The sequence below is a fragment of the Neolamprologus multifasciatus genome, chromosome 19, assembly GCF_963576455.1.
Source record: "Neolamprologus multifasciatus chromosome 19, fNeoMul1.2, whole genome shotgun sequence".
Lineage (NCBI taxonomy): Eukaryota > Metazoa > Chordata > Actinopteri > Cichliformes > Cichlidae > Neolamprologus > Neolamprologus multifasciatus.
Genome location: NC_140457.1, coordinates 16,505,024 through 16,532,901, shown reverse-complemented (window position 1 = coordinate 16,532,901; position 27,878 = coordinate 16,505,024). Strand labels below are relative to the sequence as shown.

The following is a 27,878-nucleotide window of genomic DNA, read 5'->3' as shown; positions in this document are numbered from 1 at the left end:
AAACTACTGTAGCAATTTAGCAAATGACTTGCAAAGAGGAGCAACAAAAACACTGAGAGTGCAAAGGTGCATGTCTAACAGTGCTTTACTAAAGGTTTGCTGATTTTTAAAGTAGTCTGTTTGATACACGGAGTGAGATTGTTCTTTTTGGCATCACTAAAGTACTACTTAGCCTAGTCTCAAACCTGTTTGTTTTTGGTCTTTTGTGGAATTTTGTAATCATAAGAAACGTAAATCATCTTCAGTCTCATTCTTTTTAGTCTCATTCAAATACAAGTACTGTCACAGAAACAGCCACAGAAAGAAGTGCAAACAGGCTCAAATCCTAATTTTGTACCCAGGTACACTGAAGTGCACGCTTCACTACACCAGTTTGCAGAGTGTAACCTCATGTCACGGGCAGTTTGACTCAGAGGTACAACTGTGGATCCAATTTCACATGGCGTTCCCCACTAAGAGTGATACACAAGCACTATTATGATGATCGGTACTTATTATGTTTTTTTTTACAATGTACCAGTACAAATACACTCTGACATTAGTGAACAATGGTGCCAGAGCTTTAAAGCCCTTAGTATAAAATATGATACAATGTGACAGCTGGACACAGTGGGCAAATAAAAAGTAAAACGTTATTATATAAAACGTATTAAAGTATTTAAATGTGAAAATGTCAAAGAATTATTAGTAATCCGAGTTTGAACTGTAAGATTAAAATTTAATGGGAGGGCAGCTTTAATAAGACTACGCTATTTTTCACCTCAGAGGTGGGTGGGGGTGGGGGTAGTGTGGGTGATGTTAAGTTTTCCTGTCAGTGAAGTTTATATCAGGTCAAGTATTTCTGGACTTAGCAACATCTTGTGCTTTTTCCTTGCAGCTCACAACTGACGTCACCTCTACACAAAGGAATGTAAATAGAGCTCTGGAAACAAGGCAAGAAGCACAAAATCTCCTCTGTAAATCATTTCAAATAGTTGCCTCTGAATGTAAATAAACAAAGCAGCCCCTTATAACCAATATGCATGCGTATACTTTAACAAAATTAAGTTATTATGGTAAATGGCCTGTATTATTATAAAAATGATCATGGAAGTGTAACCCAGTAGAGAAAACCGCTTTTGTTGTTATTCTTTCTTGGTTTCTTTTTATTTGTATAAATGTATTTTCATTCTTTTATTTTGAAAAGCAACATTTATTTTGAAAATAGGAAGTGTGATCCTCCAGCAAACTTTATTTTTCTGTTGCCGAATCACAAGGGGTAAATGCTTTTTTTTTTCATTGGTTGAAAGTGGGTTTAGCCCCGTCTTCCAAAACACCAGATCATCGTTTCACATGAGCTAGGTCTTTTCGCACGTGGAAGTAGATGAGACAGGCCACAGATAGCTCGTGCGGAATTTTCTAACATTTTGGTGAGTTGAGCCCATGGGTTTGAAAAATTAATGGCAAATCGACTGGTTCTTATATAGCGCTTTTCTACTCTGTCCGAGCACTCAAAGCGCTTTATACAGCTAATTCATTCACCCAATCACACCCATTCACTTCTAACCTCAAGTGCTAAATATCTAACATTCATACACATTCACACTCCGATGGATGCATCGGAGAGCAACATGGGGTTAGTATCTTGCCCAAGGATATTTGGCATGCAGACTGGAGCAGCCTGGGCTTGAACCACCGACCTTCTGGTTAGTGGCTGATCCGCTCTGCCACCTGAGCTACAGCCACCCCATGTGTTACGGTGTGTTCACACCGAACGCGATGGACGCGAACAAAAACGCCCCAAACGCCCCTAATTTGACGCGTGCACATTCGCGTCTCAACGCGTGTCCAAGAAAAATCCAACGCGCTTCAAAATATGATATTTTGACGCGCGTGAACCGGAAATGTGGGAGGGATGTGGGAGGAAGTTGTGCCAGACCGGTATCTTTGCAAGATGGCAGCTGTCGAGTTAGCGCTTGAAGAGAGAGTCTCCCTTCTCTATGTACTGTGGAGAGCAGAGCAGCGGCGTAAAAGACGCCCTCGCCGTACCTGGGTCCATCAGGTCCTCCAGAGGCGTGAGCAGTTTGGTGAGTTTCACCATTTGCTCCAGGAGCTGCGCCTGGATGACGGCCGATTTCAGCGATATCACCGTCTTTCACTCGGCCAGTTTGAGGACCTGCTTTCCCGCGTCGGTCCCAGAATCGCCCGCCTAGACACCAACTACAGGCGCTCAATCCCACCTGCAGAGCGCCTGTCCATCTGCCTGAGGTTAGTAAAAGTATTTAATATGGTAGTCCTTTATTGATACCTGTGCTAATATATGCTAAACTATCCATTTATACACTGCTAACGTGGATGTGCTATGCTAACAGTGAATGCTCGGTTTTTACTGAAAGCAAACTGTGGTACGGAGACGACTGTTTATAATATTTCTAGTGATACTCAGAAGGTCTCATCAAGTCCCGATTTAATTCGATTTATGCTGTTATCAGTGTTTGAATGATAGCATGGCTGTGGTGTCATATCAATGTATGCGCTCGGTGTTTGCTGATATCAAACTGTAGCATTAGGACCACTGAGTTAACCTTTGTAGTGATACTCACTCCTTTTTATTTAGACGGAGCGGAGAAGTGTGTGAAGGCAACTTGTGTTCTCCACAATTTTCTGCGCTGTGTGGACGAGAGAGGGGCACCTGCTGTGGTGGAGCCGTTGCAAGGCCTGGGTCGTATGGCAGCAAACAACTCCTCCAGAGAGGCTGTCCTGGTGAGGGAGAAATTCATGGCTCACTTCTCGGCGGAGGGAGCTGTGTCTTGGCAACCAAAGGAGTAACCTGTTTGAAGTCCGAGTGACTTCCCCACAACGGCTCTTTTAAGAGCCACCCACAAACCTCTAAAGAGTGTTCCTGTCCTTTTAATTTTTTCTTAATAAATGGAGCTCTACTCCAAAATAAACTAACCTATTTTTACTCTCTTAAGTAACTTGTCTTCACTATGTTCCTATATACAGTGTGGTGCACAAGTTTGGGAAACCTTATTAATAGTCATTATTTTCCTGTATGAATCGCTGTTACAATGAAAAATGTCACTTACATATATCATATAGGAGACACACACATTGATATACACTAAATATTTATTTCATTTCTCTTTTTTTGTGTTGCCAATTTATGCACCTGCTTGATTTAAACAGTTATTGCACACTTTCTGTAAACTGCATTTCACTTCTCAAATATCACTGTGTGTGTCTCCTATATGATATTTAACTGACTATTTTTATTGTGACAACCAGTGATTTGTACAAGAAAATAATTACTTTTCACAATGTTGCCCAAACTTTTGCATCCCACTGTATTAGTATGTTTTGTCATTAGTATAATATGAAATAAATTCTACTTGTGTCAAGTCGGGTGCCAATATTTGCTGTGTAGTAGAACAGAGACATTTTGTCATTATAAATGTTTATTTGAAAAAATATAAATTCATTAACAAAAACATTTATCATAAATATATGAAATGTAACTATTTACAGAGAGACAGGAATAAAAAGGACCCAGCTTGGAGTGGAAGAGCCTCAGGGAGAAGGAGGAGAAAAATAAGAACATTGTTTCTGCCCTGGAGAGCTGCTGCCTCATCAGAAAACTACTGATCATTAGGGTCCAATGTTTCCAAATTTAACACAGCTGTGCTGTTTTCAAAAACTAATTTATAAATTTGAAATTTCACGAATTCTCGTGTCTGAGGCGGCATGCTCTCCAGAGCAGGAACAAGGCCGAGGAGGAAATGTTCAGTTGGAGACGGGCGTGGCCTCTTTAGGGACTCCAGGATGGCCAGCTCCACCGCAGATGGACCGTCCTGGGACCCGTCCCTCGCCCGCCTTCGAGCTGTCCTCCGCTGTGGGCCTGTAAAACACAGCACAAAACAACACAAAGTAATGAGAAGGCTGCTACTAGATTTTCATTTTCAAAATTGAAAAAAAAAAACAGGATATAAACTGATTGGTTGTAGATATTTAGTAAAGGTGATCACAAGGGAATCCAAGCAAGTAAAAAGCTGTCAGTGCTTGATGTTCATACCTGTGGGTGCAGCAGCAGGAGCTGAGGGACCAGGGACTGGAGAGCCAGGAGAAGAGACAGCTGAGGACTCTGCTGCATGATTACTTGACTCTATGAAGACAATATTAAATGTTAATATTATTATTAATGTTAATATAGGTTGAAGACAATAGTCATAGAGAATATTATATTATTATATACTTATATACTTATTATTATATACAGTGGTCTCTCATTTATTGCAGCACATGAACAGTAGTCACAGTTCTCACAAGTTGATTCTCAAAGTGCAAACCTTTGTCGATTTTAAAACGTAAAAGTATTATGCCGCGCTTTTTCTCCGTCTGCGGCGCCACTTTTGTGCGCCTTTTTTGCTCCCGGTGCAGGTGTCTATTTCCGAATGAGGGTCATAGTTATGAGTGTTTTTGTGCTGTTTTTTTCTATTGGACGTGATGGTTATCAAAACCAAACATGATAAGTTTGGCAAGCGCAGGAGACACGACACGGAGGAGATTTGTCATTTGGGCTGCAGAATGCAATGCGCATCGTTGAAAGCTGTATGGTGCAATAAAAAAAATCAGCGAAAAGGCGAGGCAGTGACGGATGAACAGCGGGACTACTGTATATTGTTTATTAATAAACAAAATATGTTCCTGTATGACAACACGCATAAATTAACTGCCTACATTAACTCAATGTAAACATACCTTCTGACTGACACTCCCCTGCTGCCTCTCCGGGCTGTCCCTGGTCCTCGGGGGAGAAGTTCTCCACGGTCCGCACCATATTACCGCTAGTCTCCCGCGGGGTGAGGAAGGGGTCCAGAAACCCCATGACCGCGAAGAACTTCCATTTTCTCCCCGATCCTGCTGCAGACCCACTCCTCTTCTCCTTCTCTGTCTTCTTCTCCTTATTATAAGTGTCCCTGAGGCTCTTCCACTTTCTCCTGCAGATGTCCTCTGAATAAACGCATTATCTTGTTAGCGGAAAGGTATTTGTACATCAGTGGGAAAATAGCGGGACAGTAGGCGGGCTTGCTAGCTTTTGCGCGGGTTCATCGGGTCAGTCTGAAAATTAAAAAGAAGGAATGAACTTACCAGGTTGCCCGATCTCCTCACTTATGTGTCTCCAAGCTAGGTCCTTTTTATTCCTGTCTCGGTAAAAGTAGTAGCTAGCATCGTATAGCTCCGGGTGATTAGCCACGGCACTGATTAGCTTTTCCTCCATACTGAATGAAGAATGAAGGGCTTTGGCTGGATCTGCCCCTTTGACCTAGGTCAGAGCCACGTCACCAGGCCCCTGATTGGTTGTCGCGGCGCGATTTGACGCTGGAGTTCAGATTTTTCCAACTCGAGCGGTAGACGCGAAACGCGCGTATGCACAAAATGCAACACAAAAACTCACGCGCGTGGTTTTATTCGCGAGTCAAACGCGCCAGACGCGCTACACTGACGCGCGTTTCACGAGTTTTGGCGTTTTCGCGACGCAAATCTGCTTCCGAATTTTCGCGGGACCCGCAATCGCGCGTCATCGCGCTTTTCCATTGACTTTACATGTAAACCTGACGCTCTATTCGCGTCCATCGCGTTCGGTGTGAACACACCGTAAGTCTGTTGCTAAAAGTTGTTTCTTCTGTTCATACCGATTCGCGAGTGGTAATTTGCTGTTTAAAAACGGTTGAAATGCTGTTTGTGGTAGAATTTGTTTAGCATACTTGAAGGATGATTGGAAAAATCTATTATCTTGCTGGTTATACCTATTAATCACAATTTCATGGTTGAAAAGAGAACGAGAAATTCATTTGTTGTTTTACATGTGGTTAAAATAATTTCATGTACAACGAGAGATATATTCAAAGCATGCATGTAATGTATTACTGTAGTAATGTGATAGAGATGTGAAAAGAGATAAAGAACTAAAGCTATAGCTGTGATACAAGAGAAGGAACGGAGCTGGCTGTGTGCAATAATGTTAATATTGTTGTGCAGGGTAGGTTTTTTTTCCTTGTTCGTGTGGAAGGAACTAAGATTTTGGATTCCGATGGATTCTCTCCGGATGGAGATGGCGAGCCTGAGCCCAGACTGAACTTTGCAGAGGAACTTACTCTTTTTCCTCGACGGAGACTCCCAAGTGGTAACACACAAACCACAAACGAAAGAGAAAAAGAACTAGACTAAGAACTTTTGACTTGACAAATGACCAAAGACAAAAAAGACAATTGAATATTGAGCTCAAACAACTATTTTTGGGTTTATTTTTGTTTTGCTGGCTTATTCTTATTATTGTTATTGTTATTATTATCATTACTACTGTCAATGTGGAATTTGTGTCTTGTTTATTTCATTTTTGTGTAAATAATAACCGGTTCGATCGCAGGCTGCTCCAGTCTGCATGCCAAATATCCTTGGGCAAGATACTAACCCCATGTTGCTCTCCGATGCATCCATCGGAATGTGTATGAATGTTAGATACTTAGCACTTAGAAGTGCTGGTGTGATTGGGTGAATGAATTAGTTGTATAAAGCGCTTTGAGTGCTCAGACAGAGTAGAAAAGCGCTATATAAGAACCAGTCCATTTACCATAGCTTTGATCACAGTTGTGAAAAAGAGACGTGCCTTTACAAGCACCATCTTTTAGTGCTGCAGAGCATAGTTCTGCTTCTACAAACAGTTAAATATATTTTTTATCTTCCATTCAATTCTCTGCATATTCTGGTTCAACTGTGATGGACTGCTGACCTTTCCAGGGTACCGAGGCTTTCACCCTATGACAGCAGAGATAGACTCCCGATGCCCTGCAAGTCTGAGATGGATGGATGCATGGACTGATGGGTGGATGGAAGGACAAATAAAGTCAAAAGAAAACAAAAATAGGCCTGCTAACATCACAGCAAAGGCACAACTTTAATAATAACAATAATAATAATGAATTGCATTTATATAGCGCTTTTCAAGACCCTCAAAGCGCTGTACAATTCCACTATTCATTCACTCTCACATTCACACACTGGTGGACTTTAAGAGGCCTGATCTGTTTGCCAGTTTGATTCTGTCTCTTGTGTCATTGTCTAGAATCAGGTTTAGATGCAATAGTCTAAACAAAGTAATCCAGATCTCTGAACCCTGGTCAGGATCCCAGTGTGTTTCCAAGCCAGAGGGCATGCAAAATCCCTCTGGTGCAGTCTTTGTGTGACTTGTGATCTCCTTCCAGTTGGATTCCCTTAAATAAATTCCCAGGAGGTGATATCCTGGTCAGATGCCTAAACCATTTTAGTGGATTCCTTAAAATTTGAAGCAGGATCTATTCTACTCTGGGCTCCCTCCTACTATAACTACTTCTCACTGTGTCCCTGGCTGTGAGCCTATAGACCATGTACAGATGAATGTACAGACAGCCTTGTTTTTTCAGTCACAACTTAGAGCTCAAGACCACATTGATAGTAGGAATGTAAATAGACTGGCATTTTGCTTCTTCCTCCACATAGACTGAAAATTCCAACTTACTGTTTGTGTGTTGCATGTCTGCCTTCAGTTATAATTTGGATCTCCAGCTACTTGCACACAATGCTAATATTTAGCGGCCAACTTTAAGTACGTAATGAGAAAAAGCAAAACTACCTAAAAGCTTTAGTATCTCTGCTATGAAGTTTACATGATAACACTTGGCTGTTTAAGTTTGGTTGTATGTGTCTGGTACTTTTAAGTTCAAGGGCTCTGCAGCTCTGAAGATGGATGACGACAAAGGCAATATGCACATGGGTGTCAGCTGCAGTCTGATGACTGGAGCGAATGCAAGACAGATTGTCACCACACCGTATTAACCCTCACCTAGACACTGCTTCTGTATCCTGTTCAATTTACAGGAGGCAGTAAAGTTGTTTTCTTCTTCTTTAAGTTCAGGGCTAGGTTGAAAATAAGTTAGTAGGGAATTTGTATGCATGGCTTACATTTACTGAAGGTTTGGATTACAAAGAGATGCTTCTGGGAGTATGTATTTTACAGTGTGCAGTGTAGTTAATATGGGCAAGCATGCAATTCTTATAAATAACTGCACTGCAAAAAGTGAAAGAAGATGGATGTTTGCCCTAAAAATATTACATTTTCTTCATATCTGGCATTCTAAAACTGATCTAAAGTAGCCTTTTTTCTTGATGTCATGTAGTGCTGGCCCATTGCATCATACCACATGCAAGGTCTGCCAAGTCTTTTCCCTGGAGCTCTGTCCTCTGGATAGCTGAGGTTTTTCAAAGTGCTTGCATTTCATTACCTACCTATGTATGTACTCAATCTAAATGACGAAAGTGTGCAAGACTGGGGCCACTATTACATCTTATTTATGGAAAAGTTGTGGAAATAGAATTTACACAAAAACCCAGCTAACAAATCAATACTTAAGAGTATCAAAGATGTCAGCTCAAAAGGAGATATGGTTCTTAAATCTATGAATGTGAATATGAATGAGAAATTACAGTATTCTGTAATTCCCTGGTAATGCACTGTTGGCCCGGCATGTAGCTAACAGCAGGGATGGGCAAATTAATCATCACATGCCTCCTAAGTTTATTCTTTCTGATCTTGCAATCAATGGAAAATGTAATAGAGCAAGAGAGACATGAAATTAACAAGGATGTGGTTGATTTATGGCATTAGGACAAACAGCATTAAAAAAAATAAATCTGGGATGAAAATTGTTTGAAATTACAGCATAAAAGTAATTAAAACTCAGACATCAAACAAAATATACAGTGGGGAAAAATATAAATAGAAACCACATGACTGCAGAAATTACTTGTGTTTTGAATGCCACAAACCTTAGTTTTTCCAGTAACACACATCCAACAACAGCTTCCATCTCCAACGGGACAATTTCTCTCTTCACATTGGGATGGCCGTAACTCAGGAGGCATAGCAGATAATCGAGCTGGAAGGTTTGTGATTTGATCCCTGGCTGCTTCAGTCTACATGCCAAATATCCCTGGGAATGATACTAACCCCAAGTTGCTCTCCAATGCATTCACTGGTGTTTGAATGGTAGCTGGAAAACACTTAAACAAAAGTGCTGGTGTGACTGGGTGAATGAGTTGTATAGAGCTTAGAAAATACAAGCACCACATTGTGTTGACCTCATTGTGTTGATATAAACTACTCAGTTCCCAATCATATTAGGTATCCTTTTTATCCTTGCTGCACTCTCCTTGTCATTTTTGATATCACATCCTCTGGCATGCTCCACTGTGGTGCTTCGGCCTGTCGTGCAACTCTTGATTTTTGTAAACTAGTGCTGTGTCCCCAGCAGCTGGGTTGAAGAGATGAGTGTACGATTATGTAATCTTTTACTGTTGTTTTAATATTTTTCAGTACAGACGCTTAGACATTCATAGTTATACAGAGGGAAAGTTATACAGAGTTTGCAAACTCTAGATGTTGTGGTAAAAACCTGTGGTAAATACTTCAATAAATAGAAGCACCCACTATGGAGTTGATCAGACTACAGGAAGAAGTTGTGTGCCAAACTATTGGCAGAGTTTCGGTGTTTTGTAAACCCCCACAGTTACGTAACTTTTCCTCAAACCATCCAGCAAAAAACTCACCAGCATATGAACCATGTTCTTTTTTGTGTCCTGTGTACTGTTTGTTTGTATATGTGTCTTATTGGCTGCTGTTACAACCAAATTTCCCCTTGTGGGACAATTAAAGGATTATTCTATTCTATTCTAACCATGAAAACTGCACATCATCTGCAACTGTCATGTGCTTTTATGCTAAATCAGTGGTAAATTGAATTTATAAAGCTGCAACAGTTATGTTAATAAATAATATTTTCACGTATTCCAACACCTGCTCTTTCATGCCAAACACAAATCAGGAAAAGGCCTCTAGTTTCAGATACTAATCTGTATAAACAGTCTTTTTCAGCACTTCCAAATACTGTTTTCGACTACATGAGTTGACCTTTATTTTGGCAATTTCTGTTCAGGTGGATTGTAAAAAAACACATGTTTATTTAAAGTTTTCAGTGTACTTCAATATTAACTACTATATGTGAAAATAAAACCTTAAGATTCTGTTTGAACATAGACTAAACAAAATATTAGCCCCAGCCAGTTCTTAGTTTAGAAATTGGAAGGCAGAGATATATTTTTAGAAAATTAATTCAGAGATTTTATTAGTAACAGATAAAGTGCCAAAGTATACAAAATGCCAGTTAGTGCCAATCCTACTTGGGCAGAGTTGAAATCGTGTTCTGGCACGATCTGGCATTCATTAATCTTTGGTCTCAGTCTACTGAATACTTCATCAGGAGAAGAGGAGAGTTTTGCCTGCATGATATCATGTACCAGGGGATTCAGCACCAGTTTAAGAGGACCAAGGTTCTGACAAATGGCTGATGAAAGACTATGGCCTGAGCATTGACAGCTGTCAGCGGTGTGGCTCTGAACAGCATCAGGGTCTTGAACTCAATCTAAGGCACCACAGGAAGGCTAAGGAGCAAAAGTTCTACCTCTTTCTTCTTATTCTCTGATCCTACCAAGGATGTGGATGACATTTCAACTAAAGTCTAGCAAAATCTTTACATTTTTGATGTGATAATAAAATAACAAGAATAACCAGATTGCCTGAGCATAGCAGTCAAATTCCATCCATTTTTTGCCGCTTATCCAGATTTAGGTTGCAGGTGCAACAGTCTAAGCAGAGACAAGCCCAGACCTCCCTCTGTCAGCCCACGTCTTCCAGTTCATCCAAGGGGACACCTGGTGCCACCAACCTTCTGATTAGTGGATGACCTGCTCTGACTTCTGATCCACAGCCATCCCAGCGATCCCTTCAGTGTTCTTCTGGGTCTGCCCCGGGGCTTCCTCTCGGTAGGACATGCCCAAAAACACCTCACCCAGGAGACGCCCTGGAGGCTTTCTAGTCAGATGCCTGGACTACTTCAACTAGCTTCTTTTGATATAAAGGAGCCAGTCAATGGTATTTTATGTTAACTATTAATACACTTTAAACTAAATAGTTATTCTTTCACATAGCCTGACAGTCACACATCATAATAACAGTATGTCTGATACGGGCCAGTATTTACCGCACACATTCTATGCTATTTGTTATTTGCTGTGTTCACGTTCCTGGCTTCATCTCTTCAGCTCTCGTGCTCCCGTTCATCCTCCAAGTCTTATCCCTCAATTTTTCTCTCTGTATGGCATTCATTTCAGCTGCCACATCAGTTGCAGAGAAGGATCTGCTTCATACATCACAGTGACTCAATGGCTATCACTGCTGTTTCATAGAAGTCCTACTCAAAGGTGAGCAGGACCCATCTGCATGGAGTTTGTATGTTCTCTCACGCTTTCTTAGCTTTTGCACAGAATCTCAGGTTTCTCCCAGTAATATAAAGCTAAATAAAATAACTACTATGACATAAATGAATGCTAGATGTAGACACGCTCTGGCAAAAGAATCCAAACCTCAAGAACGGTATTTTCAAGCAAAAAAAGAGATACAAAAACTAATTATCACTTGAAGACTTCTGAGTTGAAATCTACAAAGGCAAAGCAACGCCATCCTGCTTTGTTATTAATATCACAGTGAGTGCTGTCAGGCTCAAAGGGTATTTAAAACAGATGCTTTTGGACACTCATTTATCACAATCTATGCAACGTTTAATATTTAAACTACAATGATATGTAAAGGTATTCACTGGATACACTGGTTTTCATAAACGTGCTTCCTCGTGCGTCAATATTAAAAACCACTGAGGTATGCTAATCAGCTGTAGAGCCCTTTTCATCACCAGCAGCTTGAAGCAGAGCCAGTGACAGTTCTCTCATCCTGGCTCATCAGCTACTAATGCTACAGAAGATAGCTCTTCTTCCACCGTCAGTAGCCTTCCCACCAGATGCCAACAATGAAAAACCCTCCAACTAGTGCTCTCACATAAAATGCATGCATGCCAAGTTCTGTGAAGTACAATCAAAGACCTTACAGTAAGATCTCCTGCTTTAATCATCCACCTCCACCTTCACCCATCCAAGTTTTTAATGCATAGCTGGCGTGACAGACCATAGGCTATTCTTTAGTGATTTTTTTTGTCATTTTTGAGATTTGGGGCTATTCATAAAATATTCAGAGCTGTAGCCCTGCAGATCTAACAACACTTAAGCGATGACATGTCATGATTATTATATAGGATGTTCTAGTCATTTTAGTTAGAAGAAAAGCCTCTGAAGAAGGAGAATGGGATTCAAGGTTCAACGTATTGTTTATCTCACTGCTAATACACACTGCTAATAACACACTGCTCTCTCCTGTCACAGCTGACATTTGACTAACAGATGGAGAAAGAGTGAAAAGGTCACAGCCCTATTTCATTTTCCATCTTTTTTCTTTTATCTGTCACCCTCTTTAGTTCTGCTTCCTTTTTTCACTATTCTTTTGTTACTTCATCATTTTTTTGTGTTTGTTAGTTTTTCTCTGTACAAACTTTCACTCCTTACTTTTTTTTAATCTCCATACCTGTACAGTGAGGCTCACTAGAATGGGCTGAAATGTCACAACACATCAGTGAGTGAGTCATGTGCCTCACATTGGGGATAAGCACACTTCCAAGAGTTTGCCATGAGCTGGGCGGCCTTGAAGGTTTGACTTTGTGCCACGGGCGCCGCGGCACACTGACAGCTAAATTAGTTTAATTTCTCTGTCAAATTGTTTCTTTCAAATGTCTTGAGAAGGTAATGAAACTTTGAATTTGATGCCGTACAAAACAGATTACGGTTTTAGTGTCTTGTGCAGCAGGTAATTTCAGCCAACAATAATTTAACTTAACTTTCATCTTGCTTTCCATGATGTGATGGCATTTTAAAAGAAAAATCTCAGACAGTACGGTACAAGCCACTGGTAAATTGGGTTTGTGCATAATTTTGGCCTCTGTGCTGCTGAATAATGGCAGGAGTCCCCCTAATTTATGTAAAAAAAAGTCATCTTTAGTGTTATTTCTGTTTGAAAAAGTTTCCCCCAACACATTTATCACCTTCTGTTCTCACCCTTCCTGATGCATCCAGTTACTGGAGTGAGTGGCTGTGGGAGGCACAGTCCTCCATCACAGGCAGGTATATGCTCACTCAGTGAGCCTTATCACTAATTCAGCAGGATCAAAGGTTATCCACTCAGCACCTATTATTACAATGACACCCTGTTTGTTAGCAGTGCAGTGTCAGGCCAGTGGGAGAGGCTTTGATGGCTGTCATTGTGGAGCACTCTTTACCTTTCCTCCACCCCTGCAACTATCAGTAATTATTCCTTTCCCTTCAATTAGCTAGTTTGTTTGCACCCAGCAATAGCTTACAGTGAGCACAGCAACTTAAACACACATCCTCCTCTGAGTAGTCATAAATATCCAGTATTACTCGCACAGTATGTAAATATAATAAAGGTTGTAAGGTGTTTTACATTTTGAAATCACATAAAGTTAAATGTAGGTCACTTATAAATTCTCACTCTGACTGCAGGTGTGTGCATACCAGATGGAGTTGCTTTACCACTTGGAAACAGAGTGTGGAGGGCTACCTGGAAACGTGTAATCTGGTGGTTTAGTCTGACATTATTAGCCAGTTCTGGATCTGAGTGTTCCTTTTGTTTCCAAAATGAAGCAAAGTTAGAGGCGCCACTGAAATTTGGAAATGGTCTGAATTCTTTAAGCTCCAATTAAATGGCAAGTGTGGCTGCTCTCCCAGGTGTTTAACATCCAGGCATCCATAAAAAAGAGGATTTACAAGGTGTAGCAGAGTTAGACGTTAGCAGGAAGTTAGCTAGGTGCTTCCTAGCTAATGATTATATAACATTTTAGTGTGACACTCACATCCTGTTGAAGCACTGCAGAAGACCTGTGAGGTCTTCCCCTTCCTTCCGTCAAGCTCAACCTGTTGTTGCTGATTGTGACTACCCTGACTACCCCCAGTTCCTGACTCCAGTGGAGCCTGGATATCTGGGTCCACAAGGAGGACCAGCTGCACTTTAGGCACAACTTGGTTAGACTCGGCAGGGTCCAGCCAAAGTTCTACTACATTAGGTATCCACTCCTTAGTGTCTCCTCACGGGCTACCTGACTCCTTGTGTTTAACTTCTCAGTAATGTGGCCAAATTCTTGCAGATGGATGTTCTCCTATACCAGAATGAGAGGGTGGCTATGCGTTCAAAATAGGATACCATGGCTGTCAAAACACTAGAGTGGAAGACTATCAGAGTGGAGGTTGATGGCATCAACCGATATTGCTTTGGAAGAAGGAACCAGGCCAGTTTCATTCCATAAGGACTCCGTCCACTTGAAGGAGGCGATCGTGCCTCCTAGACTGTGGAACAATCTCCCTATTGCCATTCGCTCTTCTGGGTCTATTCAGTCTTTTAAATCTCGCTTAAAGACTCATCTTTTTACTCTGGCTCTGACTTAAGATAGTTTGACTATCATTTGGTTGGCTTCGAAGTTTGTCTTGTGTTGTTTTTTGGTAAACTTGTCTTATTTTATTTATTTCCTAACTTGTGAAGCACTTTGATTGAAACTGTTGTTTTTAAATGTGCTATATAAATACATTTTGATTTGATTTGATTTGTAAGAGTAGACAAGTATATCTGTGAAATTCAGAAGCCGGTGGATGCAGGCTATGTTAGCAAACTGACCACAGCAGACATGGTGACTAATGTCAGCACCTGCACCACTTGGTTCATCACAATGGCAAGGACTGCATTGTCTTCAGTAGCTCATTTGCACACAGTGGTACCAGCCATCTCCTTCCTGGTCCTTTGTTGGGCTCTATGCACCTGGATGTGTTACTTCCGGAAGTGGATCCCTCTGATGGATCCCCTCGTGATCCATCAGTGCTATGCAAGACCATCTTCTGTGGACAGATCACCATAATTCCCGATCCACAGCTACCTGATCCCGGTGCTTTCAGTTCCTTCCAGGACTTACTGAAAGCTTACGTTCTAGCCATCTATAGGGCAGCTGCTGATTTGACACCCATGACAAAGCACTACAGGCAAGCGGAGCTAGCACTCCTCTGGAAGCAGTGGTGCAGCCAGCCAGTCATTCCCAAGCACTGACCTTCCCCCCTCCAATTTAAGACTCCATCATCCAGCATTCTATTCCACTGGGGTGGACTTCTTGGGTCCACACCTCACAAGATGGGGTGGCATACAGAGAAATAGTGGGGGATTATCTTCAGGTGCCTAGTGACCCACGCAGTCTAGCTTGATCTGCTCACCAGCATGGACAATGACTCATTCCTGATGGGACTGTTTTATCGCAAGATGCAGAAAGCCATTCGAATTATAATCTGATCAAGGTACCTACTTCAAAGGTAGCAACTCTGAACTCCAGGAGCCTCATCAGACTTCCAGCACTCCCACCAATTTTTTTTCAGCCTACTGGCTGACCAAATTAAGTGAATTGCACCTTTGCTATGCAAAGTTGGGGTCATCTCTACCAAAGGCCAGCCAGTTATCTGTAGTCATAATGTAGCCACATCTATAGAGAAAATAAATAAGCATACAGCTGGTTGGCCAATCACCATTGATTCAAAACATTATCTGCACAAATCAGATGGCATGATTCCATCTGTTAATCAGGTACAGGCTTTGGCGCAAAGAGTTTTGTCGGAGCTACTTGCAAGGACATTTGGCATAGATTTACTCAGATTTTTTCCTTCATATGCTGAGTTAGTGAAGCTTCTTTAACAGAAACTGTTAGGTTTTGTAATGTTGATTGTCATTTATGCTTAGAAATATTTAACCATATATGCTTAGAGGTGTATAATCGATTGTGTAGTGATAGGATGTGTGATCCTTAATAGTCTGCAAAGGCTTGGTGTGGATTCCAGAGTGTTCTGGAATCCACACCTACATCCTGGGAGCATGGGAAGAGGTCGTACCTTGTTTTATTGTTTTACAGTAGGATTAACGTAGCAATATCTGTTTTAGTCTGAGTGCCTTTTGTTTACATGAACTGCTGGACTTTCCAGACCAGTAGGTTTAGGGAAGTCTTTATGGGGTCACGCTCTGACCCCACACACACACACACACACACACACACACACACACACACAATCCTTTGTTCACATGTATACCTATGTAAGAAGTTATATGTTAATGACCCTATGCATATTCATGTAACCACAATAAAAGGAGTGCTATGGGGAACCTGGCTGAGAGTCTGATGGAGGTCAAGTGGTGGAACGACACTTGGCTCCAGGCAGGTCTCCCTCATGCATGAGTAACATGAAGAACTTTGCCTACTTTGTGTCTTGCTTTGCTGTGTAATTATATTGTCTTCAACGTTCCAGCGAATAGGTTTAAGCTACAAACCTATCAGAAACCACACCATCACTCCATCACATGGCATACACCCTCTTACTGCGCTCCACATCCACACACTTATATTTTGGATGTGTAACTGGTTCCTGTTCAATAAATGAATAAAATAGAGCTGTGTAATTGGATGTGGATTCATTAAGTATCATTGATCTGATCTTATCCTGCAGACCTCTTGAGGTTGGAGATGACTAGAGTCGCCTTATCATTCTCCCATTCATTGTCATGGAGGTCAACTTCAGTGATATTCTCCATTACATCAAGTATTTATGAAAATCTGAAATGTACAGCTCTACTATATTTATTCGCTATGAAGGAGTTATGATCCCAATGTTGACGTCCACCCTGAATTTTTTTGGTGTTTACATTTTTCTTTTAAAGCTGTTTGGACTAAGAATGTTGCAAAGTATGCAGCTCTCATAAACAATAAATAAATCAGTTTTATAGATAAATACTGTATCGTAGCTGAAACTTTAAAAATAAATAGAAGGCTACAATGTAGAAGATGAAGTCTAACATGAACCAAAGGAGCATCAGTGCAACAGGAGGTGGCCTAAGGGGAAACTGACAGACCAGCAAACCTAATTAGTCAGACCGTTTCAAAAGCTAATTAGATACCTAGTGAATTTATGTTTTCAATTTCAATAATCAAAAGCATGCAAACACTTAATTTCTTAACCAAGTGTTTTGCATTAAATATTCAGCTCAGTATAACTTGACATTTATTTCCTTGATATCAACTCTTCCCTTAGTCTCTATTTTCTACTCTTCTGAGCCCATCTGTCCCCTTAGGACACAAGTAGAGCAAGAGTGAGACAGAACTCCTCAGCTGCAGCCAATGGCCATGGTTTCCTTCCAAACCAGAAAATACAAGGAGGTTGATTTTACTGTTGGCAGGTTGCTGTAGGTGGAATAAGGCTCCCAGCCCACATGCTCAGCATCGTCTTTGGAAGTTGACGGAGAATAGGGGCTGCAAGCAAGGCAGTGAAGTCAGCTGCCGCCCTCAGTGACAGGATATGAAACCAAGCTCGTATTACTGCTAGCACAATGCAGGAGGAGCAGGAATAATAATACAAGCCCTTGGTATAATCAGCAGAATGTGGATGTGACTGAGCCCCAGAGGTGTAGCTGGCAACAGCAAAACAGTTTAGCATAATGAAATTAGATAAGCATTGCTGAAAGAGGTTACATCTTATTGATATATTTAAATTGCTCTATTATGCTTTTCAAACCCCTGTGAATTGTTTCTAACTGTGAAAAAACAAAATATGTATCAAATGTTTCTAAAGCAAATGTGACTCAGTCACAAAGCAATCCAAAACTGCTGACTATGCAGCTGATATGGTATATGGTAAGTATCGCTGCTCTGTGTATGGACATACTGCATGCTGTAATAAACAGAACTATAACCTGCATAAAAATTGGTGATCAGTCTCTGTTCCCTCATACTAGAAGAAAAGCCAACAACAAACCTGAGTACGATAGCGAACGGAGGATTTTACCTTCAAACAGAGTGCTCTTGCTCACAGGGTCTGACATCTTGCTGCTCCAAATTCTATGACTTCTTAGTCTCCAGGGTTATCGCTGTCTCAACATCAATTTTATCATTTGCACTACAGCCTGAACCCTTTTTATTTGTTCCTTTGAAAGTTGGAGCTTCATTGTTACAGTATCTCTGTCTTTAAGATGTACTTCATCCCAGCGGCCCTTACCTGGATACTGTTTTGCAGCACACTGTTAAAGACATCTTTAACTTTAAGAAAAACTAGAACCATAATAAACTGCACGAGTGCAGAGAAACGTTTGCAGCAAATAGAAAACCAAGACTGCTAAGTAGTAACTATTGAATTCTTTAAATGGGAAGTGAAACCTGTGACAAGAATCCTCATACAATAAAGTTAAGTCTACTCAAAAGTAATAATGGATTGGATTTATATAGCGCTTTTCAAGGCACCCAAAACACTTTACAATGCCACTATTCATTCACTCTTGTATTCACACACTGGTGGAGGTAAGCTACAGTTGTAGCCACAGCTGCCCTGGGGCAGACTGACAGAAGCGAGGCTGCCATATCGCGCCATCGGCCCCTCTGGCCAACACCAGTAGGCGGTAGGGTAAAGTGTCTTGCCCAAGGACACAACGACCGAGACTGTCCGAGCCGGCGACCTTCCGGTTACAGATGCGCTTCCCAACCCCCTGAGCCACAGTCACCCCAAAGTACTTTAAGTACTACTTTTTTTAGTTGCCCATCTCACGAACAATCTCTTTTTTTATTCTGTCTGCACAAGACTGTTTTCTTATTGTTCAAGTTTATTTACTCAGAAAGTGCAGGTTTGGAGAAAAAAAGGATTTAATAATGAATAAACTTTTTGCTGTTGTTCACATTTCCTGTTTCAAATAGAATGATTTGTCCATTTTTATGCTGCAGCAAGCAATCATTGTCTTATTCTGTTGTTTCTCTGATATCCATTAACATTTAACTACTGGTTTGGCAATGGGTCAAGGGTAAAGGGGGTTTTACGTTGTGATGCTGTTGTTACTGGTGAGAAGTTGAAGTGGTGTACATTTTGTGCGTCCTGTTATAAATACCACCAACAACACAAGCCCTACCAATTTCTATAACGTTGTTCAATTAGCAAAACTAACTCAGAGATGCCTTTTTCAATTGAGCTGGAAAGCATGTGCAGCAGGTAAGGGTGATTAAGGATAGAGCTGGAAAAGTACAAAAGATGATAGAAGGAGCACTTTGAGAAGCTAGTTAATGAATAAAATGAGAGAGAGACAGAGAGCAAGAGAGAAAGGGATGGATGGAGGAAAGTTAGTGAATAATAAAGTGTAGTATTAGTAAGGAGGAAGTGAGGGAACCTATAAAGAATATAAAAAGTGGAAATTGACTGGTCCAGATGACATACCCGTGGAGGCATGGAGATCTCTAGGAGAGAGGGCAGTAGAGTTTTTAACCAGAAGAGAGGATGCCTCAGGAATAGAGAAAGAATTCTGATTTTCAACAACAAGGTTGAAGTGCAGAGTTGTACTAACTACACAGGGATAATAATAATAATGGATTGCATTTATATAGCACTTTTTGGGACCCCTCAAAGCGCTTTAGAATTCCACTATTCATTCATACACTGGTGAAGGCAAGCTACAGTTGTAGCCACAGCTGCCCTGGACAGAGGCAAGGCTGCCATATTGTGCCATCGGCCCCTCTGGCCATCACCAGTAGGCGGTAGGTGAAGTGTCTTGCCCAAGGACCGAGACTGTCCGAGCCGGGGGTTTGAACCGGCAACCTTCCGATTACAAGACGAACACCGAACTCTTAAGCCACGATCGCCCATATGAAGCTGATGAGCTGATGAGCCAGAATAAAGAGTTGCTAAAGCTAGGTTAATAAAAGAGATGACAATCACTGAGCAGTAGTATGGCTTCATGCTGAGAAAGAGCACAACACATGCAATGTTTTCTTTTAAAGTGCTGATGGAGAAGGATAGAGAAGGTCAAAGGAGTTGCATTGTCTTTGTAGGTCTAAAGAAAACCTATGACAGGATGTTGAGAGTGGAACTGCATTGGTATTACATGAGGAAGTCAGCGTGGCAGAGAATGTATGTGAGGCTGGTGCAGAACATGTATGAGGATAGAAGTGAGGTGTGCCATAGGAGAGACAGATGGGTTCAAGGTCAGAATGGGATTACATCAGGGATTGGCTCTGAACCCCTTCTTGTTTGCAGTGGTGATGGACAGGTTAACCGATGAAGCAAGACAGGAGTCTCCTTGGACTATGCTCTGTAGTGAGAGTAGAGAGCAGGTGGGAAAGAGCCTGGAGGGGTGGAGGTATGCTCTGGAGAGAAAAGGAATGCAAGTCAGTAAAAACAAGAGAGAAAACATTTTGTGTGAATGAGAGGGAAATGGGTGTAATTGCAAAGAGTAGAGATAGTGAAGACAGATGAGTTTAAACACCTGTTGTGCACAGACAGTGCACAACAGAGGCTAAGAAAAGTGTGCAGGCAGGTGGAGCGAATGGAGATGAGTGTTGGGTGATTTGTGAGTGAAGGACAGCAGCACGAGTGAAATAAAAGGTTTAAAAGTCGGTAATGAGACCTACTATGATGAATAATTTGGTGAAAATGGCAGTGACAAAAAGACAGTAGGGTGAATTAGCGGTGGGAGATCTGAAGATCACTTTGGCAGTGACCAGGATGGAGAGAATTAGAAACGAGAACATCAGTGGGACAGCTAAGGTTGAGCAGTTTGGAGACAAAGTTGGAGAGACAAGGCTGAGATGTTTTAGTCATGTGGAGATGAAAGATAGTGGATACACCGGACAAAGGATGTCAAAGATGAAGCTGCCAGGGAGGAGGGAAAAATGGAAGACCACGGATAAGATTTATAAATGTTGTAAAGAGGATATGCACAGAGCTCGTGTGACAGAGGAGGATGTGAGGGTGAGATAAAGGCAGATGATCTGCTGTGACAACCCCAAAAGGAGCACCTTTAAGATGGCTTTTCTAACCTAAATAACTCCAACAAGCTAATCTAACCTAGTGACCCAGTCTAATGAGTTCTTCAGAATAAACACTGGTGACATGACATCTCTCAATTCACATTTCTCAGGGAAGCACTTAAAGCTATAGATTGCAACTGGTGAGGATAATCTAGACCAATTGCATATTTTTTTAAAGCTATGGACCTTTCTGAACAAATTACATATCTCTTTAATCTTCTGTAGTTTTCCCTCAGGTCTGGAAATCTGCAATTTTAGTCTCTCTGCAGAAAGGTGGTGATGAAAGTCCCGGAGTCATTAGTTAATATTCAACTCAAATCACACCTCTCAGGAGATTCTGTTAAGTCCAGTGGTCTTAGAGCTTTGAAATGTCACTGCTATTACTTTGGGATATATATTACATTCACTAATGATATTTTGTGTTGCCCTCTTTAATACAAGCATTTGAAACAAATTGTTGGAAGTCTGCTAGTCCTATAGAACATAATGGGTTCTGTAATTTTTGCCATTGTAAAGACTTAGTAGTGGGTTCAATTTACAACTTGCATGTTGTTTTAATATATATTGCAAACTGTAGTACAAGGATAATTTATACAGAAATAGAGCTCAGTTTTTTGTGTGACAAAAAGCACACCTGCAGGTATTCAATCGCCTCCGCAGCCTCCATTGTTGTGTTGTGTTTGTGTCGCATACAAATTACTTCACAGGACTTTCAGCCGTGTTGCTATGAAGACCCCACACACATTGAGGTGATACTCAGTTGTAATGGACCCAAACCCAAACTGTTGAGAGTATAGTCGAGCCAAGATTAAATTGAGTAAATATTAGTGGAAAAGAGGCAACAGTCTCATCATTAGTGTTGTCAGGAAGGGAAAGTACACATCAAGCATGTCATCTATATCCACTGTCATTTCTTTTAACCCAAGTTGTATCATTTCCCTTACTAGTGACATCAAAAAATGTAGTTTGATATTATTCCCAGCTAGAATCAGAGCAAGGATGCAAAGCTGACATCTTAAATGTCCTTTTCGACTCTTTTTGAAAATTTCAGCTTTTGGTAGAATTCACATGTACAAAGTAAGCCTTGTGACCTTGGTCTCGCCCTTATCTTCTTTATGAAGGGATCAATATTGTTTCTCTTGTACAAGGTACAAGTCCCTGCTGGATGCCACTGAGAAATGTCAATACTAAGCAGTATTGGAGACTCCCTTCAAGATCACAAGGCTAACCCTGAACTCATGTAAGAGCCTGTCATCAGCTCTTGGCGAATTGAGCTGTGTGATACAATGAATACAGATAGTTTGTGACTTTATTGCACAGTGATCAATGTAAGCATCATTCCTCAACAGGATCCATTCATTTGATTAGGTGTGTCTGTTGTAGTTAGATGAAAGTACAGCGTCGTGTGTTCAGAGAACACTGTGTAATACTGCCCATGACACCTGATTCTCCTACACTAGAATGAGGAGGTAAGAAGGTTTCAGCTTAAGGCTGTAAATAGTGGTAAATAGTAAACAACCTCAGAAGATTAGGAGGTTAAGAAACTCCATAATATAGCCCGCTCAACTCCAAGTACTAAATTGCTGGTAATATTTAATTTCCTTTTATTTAATTGTATTAATTACATATATTCAAAATACTGAACCCATGTAAATTTGAACACCGTGACTGTGACTATTGCTTACTTATTTATTCAGTAGTTAATTTTTTAAATCTATTTAATTTTTATTATTATTATATTTTTACTTATTTATAAGTGAACTGTCACTATGATAAACACAATGACATCTATGCAAGATAAAAGTTACTAATCCCTGAAAATAAGAAAATCTTAGTATAAGTCAGTTCCTTTTACCAATTTTCAAGTGCAAACTACTTCAGGTGTCATGTTTGAGGCTAATCCACCTCGGCTGTCACCTCCTGCCCTGAATACTCAAGTATCCTTTTTAATTTAAGTGTCCTCTGATGTGATTTAAGATTCCAGGATCGAACAACCATTTCCGCGCCTGACTCTCAGGCAACAATACCTCCATTACAGCACTGACAGCACAGTTTAAAAGTCACCACAGTAATTTGTGGCAATAAGATATTTTCGATTTGGGTGGTCTTGGTGGGCTTGTCTTCCCTTTGTAACACAATGTCTGACAGTATGTGGTTTAAAAAACATGCTAACCCTTACTATATAATCCCTTTGTCAGCCGGTGAACACTGTGAAGGTCACGCTTTTTTGACTTTCCTAGTGCATTCAATAACATCAGCCCGACTGTCTTGGGTGAAAAGCTGACAGCGATGCAGGTGGATACCTCTCGTAACCTGGAATGTAAATTACTTACAATTACCTCACAGAGTGAACACAATATGTCCGTCTTCAACACTGATACTTGTGTCTGACAAGGCGATCAGCAACACAGGGGCACCACAAGGAACCGTTCTCTCCCCTTTGCTATTCACACTCTACACCACAGACTTCAGCCACTGCACAGAGACCCGCCATGTTCAGAAGTTTTCTGATGATTCTGCAGTGGATGAATCAGTGAGGGTGATGAGACAGAGTACCGGGCTGTGGTGGACTCCTTTGTCATATGGTGTGCACAGAATCATCTGCAGCTCAGCATGACAAAGACCAAGGAAATCATTGTTGACTTTAGGAGGACCAGGAAACAAGTGCTTCACTCCAGTGGGTCAATGTGGACCATGTGGAGGACTATAAATACCTGGGAGCACACATTGACAATACACTGGATTGGATTAAAAACACCACTGCACTGTACAACTCCTCCATCTAAAGCACAAGTACACACTGCAGTAGCTGCACACCCTCAGTATTGCATCCTCTAGAGACAAAATTACAAAGTGAATATAATATTGTCCCACACGCCATCAGACTGTTTAACTCCTCTCTGGAGGGGAGAGGGAGGGGAAACAGGAGGACAAAGGAGGGGGGAACAAGCAATCTTCACTTCACTGTGCAATTACCTTTTGTGTAATACTTTGTTAATAGTCAACGGTGCAATAGACTTCCATACTTGAAATGTGCAATTTCACTTGTATTTTTATTTTTATTCCTATTTATTCTATTTATCCCCTTTGTATATTTATTTATATATGTCTCTGTATTTATATATGTGTATATATATATAATATTCTGTAACTCTGTAACTTCTGTCGGTGCAGTGCTTTTTTGGAAACCCGAATTTCCCAGAGGAACCCACCCGAGGGATTAATAAAGTTTTATCTTATCTTATCCTCTTATCCTCTTAATAAAAGACACATCAATGATCCATCAATAAATGGAACATTTATACTTATATCTATTCCTGGCTATCTGGCTGTACCACCAGCTGGTCTTCGCAAGCCTTCACAATTGCCAACAAAAACACAACTTGACCAATAGAGCAAACAAGCAAGACTATAATTAAGATATATATTTTGTGCTTAACAAGCACTTATAGCTGGTAGACACTTTACCGTAAACTGTGTACACATACTGGGAGAGCCAGTGTGTTTTGGACCTAAAAAGGCTGAATACATGGACTAACAATGATTAGAAGGCATTTTATTGGAAAATACCCATGTATGAGAATGAGATAGGTCTTCAGGGATGGAGCAAGCAGGCTGATTAGGACAGCCAATAAGAGTGAGCCAAGCAGAGCCTGCAGAGAGGCAGACCAAAAACTAGGCGATAAGGTGGTCAAGCTAAGAGAGGTTTTTTGTTTTTTTTTTGCCTGTCCTGTTTGGTTCTTTTGCCATCAGAATTATTGATGGCAAAATTATTGTCTAAAGGCGAAGAAGGATGCCCAATGGATTTACTTTACCAAAGTGACCATCCCAGCCTTGCCGTAATGGTCTATTTGATTCACCTTTTATTGTTTATTTTATTTATTTTTTTATTTTCACTTGCTAGATATTTCTTTTCCTCATGAACGAGGAAAAGAAAAGGGAGAAAGGAAGAGGGGGAAAAACAGTGGAGAAAAGGGACGGGGATAAAGGGCAAAAAAACCAAAAACCAACTAAATAAGCAGACAAAAAAAATACATATATCAATCACCTGGATCACCTGTTGAGAAAGAAAAAAGAAAACAAGCAGAAGAAAACGAGAGCAATACAATAAACAACATCACGATGATATATGGGAATATAACAGTAAATACTAAATATTAAACATTATTGTGCAGCACGTAATATTAACAGCGCAGTGTGCTTTGAGGTAGGAGACAAAAAGGGTGTAGTTTGTGTGTGGGAGCACCCGTGTGTACACCTGTGAGCGTCAGCGCGCTTGTATTTAAAAGGTTCCTTCATGTAATGATCTGCTAGAGGGTGTGGGGGGGGACACAGCCCCGTCCTCCAGGGCATGAAGCAGGTATGGAGGAGGTCAAGACTCCAGACATCCAGAGGTCCCCAGAACACAAGAGACCAAGGAAGACCAACAGAGGGGCAGCCGCACCACTATCCCAGAAAGAGCTGAGGAGAGCTCCAGATGAGGGGTCACTCAGCAGCCGCGGAGCAGAAGCCAGGGGGGGTTGCAGTGACGTGCCCGTGAGCTCCGCCGGCAGCCAGCTGCTGCCAGAGTGACCGAGCCCCAGGCCGAGAGGCCGAGGGCACCCCACCCCCGAAGTGGCCCGAGCGAGCCCCAGGCTCCAGGCCCCGATAAACAGCCACCAAGGAGTGAGCCGGTGTGTACCTGGGCGCCCATCCCCAGACACAAAGAACCACCAACGCACCGATGTCTGAGGGCGTCTGCCACTGGCAGGGGAAGTGGTGGGGGGAGATAGGCCTCCATACCTTAGAGGGCCTGAGATGTCCCCAGAGAGGTGGCGTCTGATACCCAACCTGACATATAGACACAGACATACAGGCACACACAGATACAAACATCCATTCCCACCCTCATGCTCTCATATGCAATTACTCAACAGTCAACCAACGTGGAGACAGACAGAGAGACACTGTACACACAATTACACTCCCCAAGCGTACTCTAAGAACGCTGGAGGGGGCAAAGGTACCTAGACCCGGAGCTAATTCAGAGCAAACTAGCAAACTTTAAGAAGGGCCTTAGTATCTCCACCACTGCAGCAGGCAGAAAGATCTAGCTGAGAATGTCTGATGAACCAAGCGTGAAATAATGCAGAAGAACAGGCTTAATAATCAAAAGTGTTCACATTTTTTGGTGGGGAGAAATCTGAAAGCACCAGTCCTACAACACATAAGCTGAATGTTGTAGAAGTGAATAGAAAAACATAAGCTATAAAATCAAAAACTGAGCTGAAAGATGCTGTGGCTCACTACAGTTTAATCCACCATCTATGTTTAAATGTTCAGTCATGCTGGTACCAAGTTATCTGCCTTCCACAGTCAAGAGGACATGAATCCAACAGAAAAGTCTATCTGTCATCACATTGTTGGATTAGAGAGTTCAGAGACTGTGCAGCGGTGTTCAGATACAACTTAAACTTACACTTCAAACTGAGCAGGTCGCCCTATAATAGCAATAAATCACTCAGTGCAAGATCATCTCTGGAGACTCTCACTAAGTTTATAGAGACACTATTTCAAAGAATTTTGAATATATACAAGTTTTTTTAAGATTATAAGTGTGTCATTTTTCTTGTAGGTCTCAGTCTTAAGCACATTTATATGGTTTGAAAAGAATAAAAACAATACACACATGAACTCTAATGTAAACTTGCGAAGAATGAACTAGCAAAAATGCAAGTACAGACTTGTGTATATGAAATGTCCCCTGTGTTGTGACATTACAGGAATCTGCCGCCTTAAAAGTTATTAAATGATTCTTCTTCCTCTTCTTAATAATAATAATAATGATAAATAAAATGCACAACGCTGCAGTACTTTTAATACAGCAAGCTCACAAAAGCTCTGCTCTACTCCAGAGAAGCAGACAGAGAGAAAACACAGGTCCTCCACTCTTACTAAATGATATTCGTCCATTACCAGTGATGACTGGATTGCCCTGAGCTCAATGAACTCCAGAGGTGATATTACTTTCTACAATGAATAATATCCCATTTTAATTGCCACCACCAACAGCTGAATATCAGACAGCCTGAAAATCAAGCCCTTAGCTGACTAAAGCCACATCACATCAGTTATTTTGTGCTTCAGTACATCAAAGTGATTCTTGTCTTGATGCCTAATTAAATGAAAGGCAGATGTGAGTAACAGACCCTCCAGGTTCATGCATGTGTGACCTGGTGGTATGAACTCCATAATGATGACAGTATGTGATAGACCAAGAACATTTTTCAGCTTTCATATTACATAATCCATGCCTGAGTTGAGACTCCTCTGGATAACCGTGAAAATAAGCTCTGTGGCTTCACATTCTGCTATTTAACCCCATGAACTCTGCATTTCTTCTAAATAAAAGGAAATCTCTGTGAGCTGAGAGAAAAGTCTTTGACTGATTGTCTGCTCTTTTTTTCTACTGCTCTCTTGAAAGTCAGCAGTAAATGTCCTCCTCGTTTTAGAGCCCTTAAAGATTATCGTTTTCCCTTTATTGGCTGTCAGGCTCTGTGAAGTGGTGGTGACTTGTCCAGGGTGGCATGCTGTCCTTTGACCAAATTCAGTTGGCATATTTCCCAGCCTTCCTGCAACCCTAACTTTGATAAGCAGTTAAGAAAACGAATGGACCTCATCAGTTGAGGAAGTTGGGAAATGGGAAAGGAAATTGAACCACTCACTTGCACTCTAACCCCTTAGCTCTGAGTCACCTGATTCTTAGTGGCAGCATTGTGAACAAAAGAGCAAATTAAATTCAAACAAGACTAAGAGTTTTCAGCTACACTAGAAAATCGGCCAGCTTGCTAGAATTTAATTTAATTTAATTTTAAAATTAAGTCATCAAAAAATGAAAATAAAAGACTAAAATTTTCACCAAATGAAAATTAAATGAAATTACCCAGATTATTGCATTTTCAATTTCAGTCTTGACCAAAACTGTGGTTATTTTGTGGGTATTTACTCAGA

General features: G+C 41.1%; 1 protein-coding gene and 1 long non-coding RNA gene across 2 annotated transcripts; one reads left to right on the top strand and one right to left on the bottom strand.

The window, feature by feature from the left end:
• Positions 1–1,886: 1,886 nt before the first annotated feature.
• LOC146496301 (uncharacterized) lies at positions 1,887–5,645 on the bottom strand. The gene is made up of 3 exons (XM_085143915.1): positions 5,128–5,645; positions 4,738–4,989; positions 1,887–4,141 (listed from the first exon to the last, which is right to left on the bottom strand). Exons 1-3 carry the CDS (start codon positions 5,255–5,257, stop codon positions 4,032–4,034), a joined length of 492 nt encoding a protein of 163 aa, XP_085000041.1. The 5' UTR covers positions 5,258–5,645; the 3' UTR covers positions 1,887–4,031.
• On the top strand, positions 5,641–16,166 carry LOC146496300 (uncharacterized). The gene is made up of 3 exons (XR_014871254.1): positions 5,641–11,002; positions 11,242–11,331; positions 12,550–16,166. It is a non-coding gene; the product is annotated as an uncharacterized LOC146496300 (long non-coding RNA).
• Positions 16,167–27,878: the final 11,712 nt, after the last annotated feature.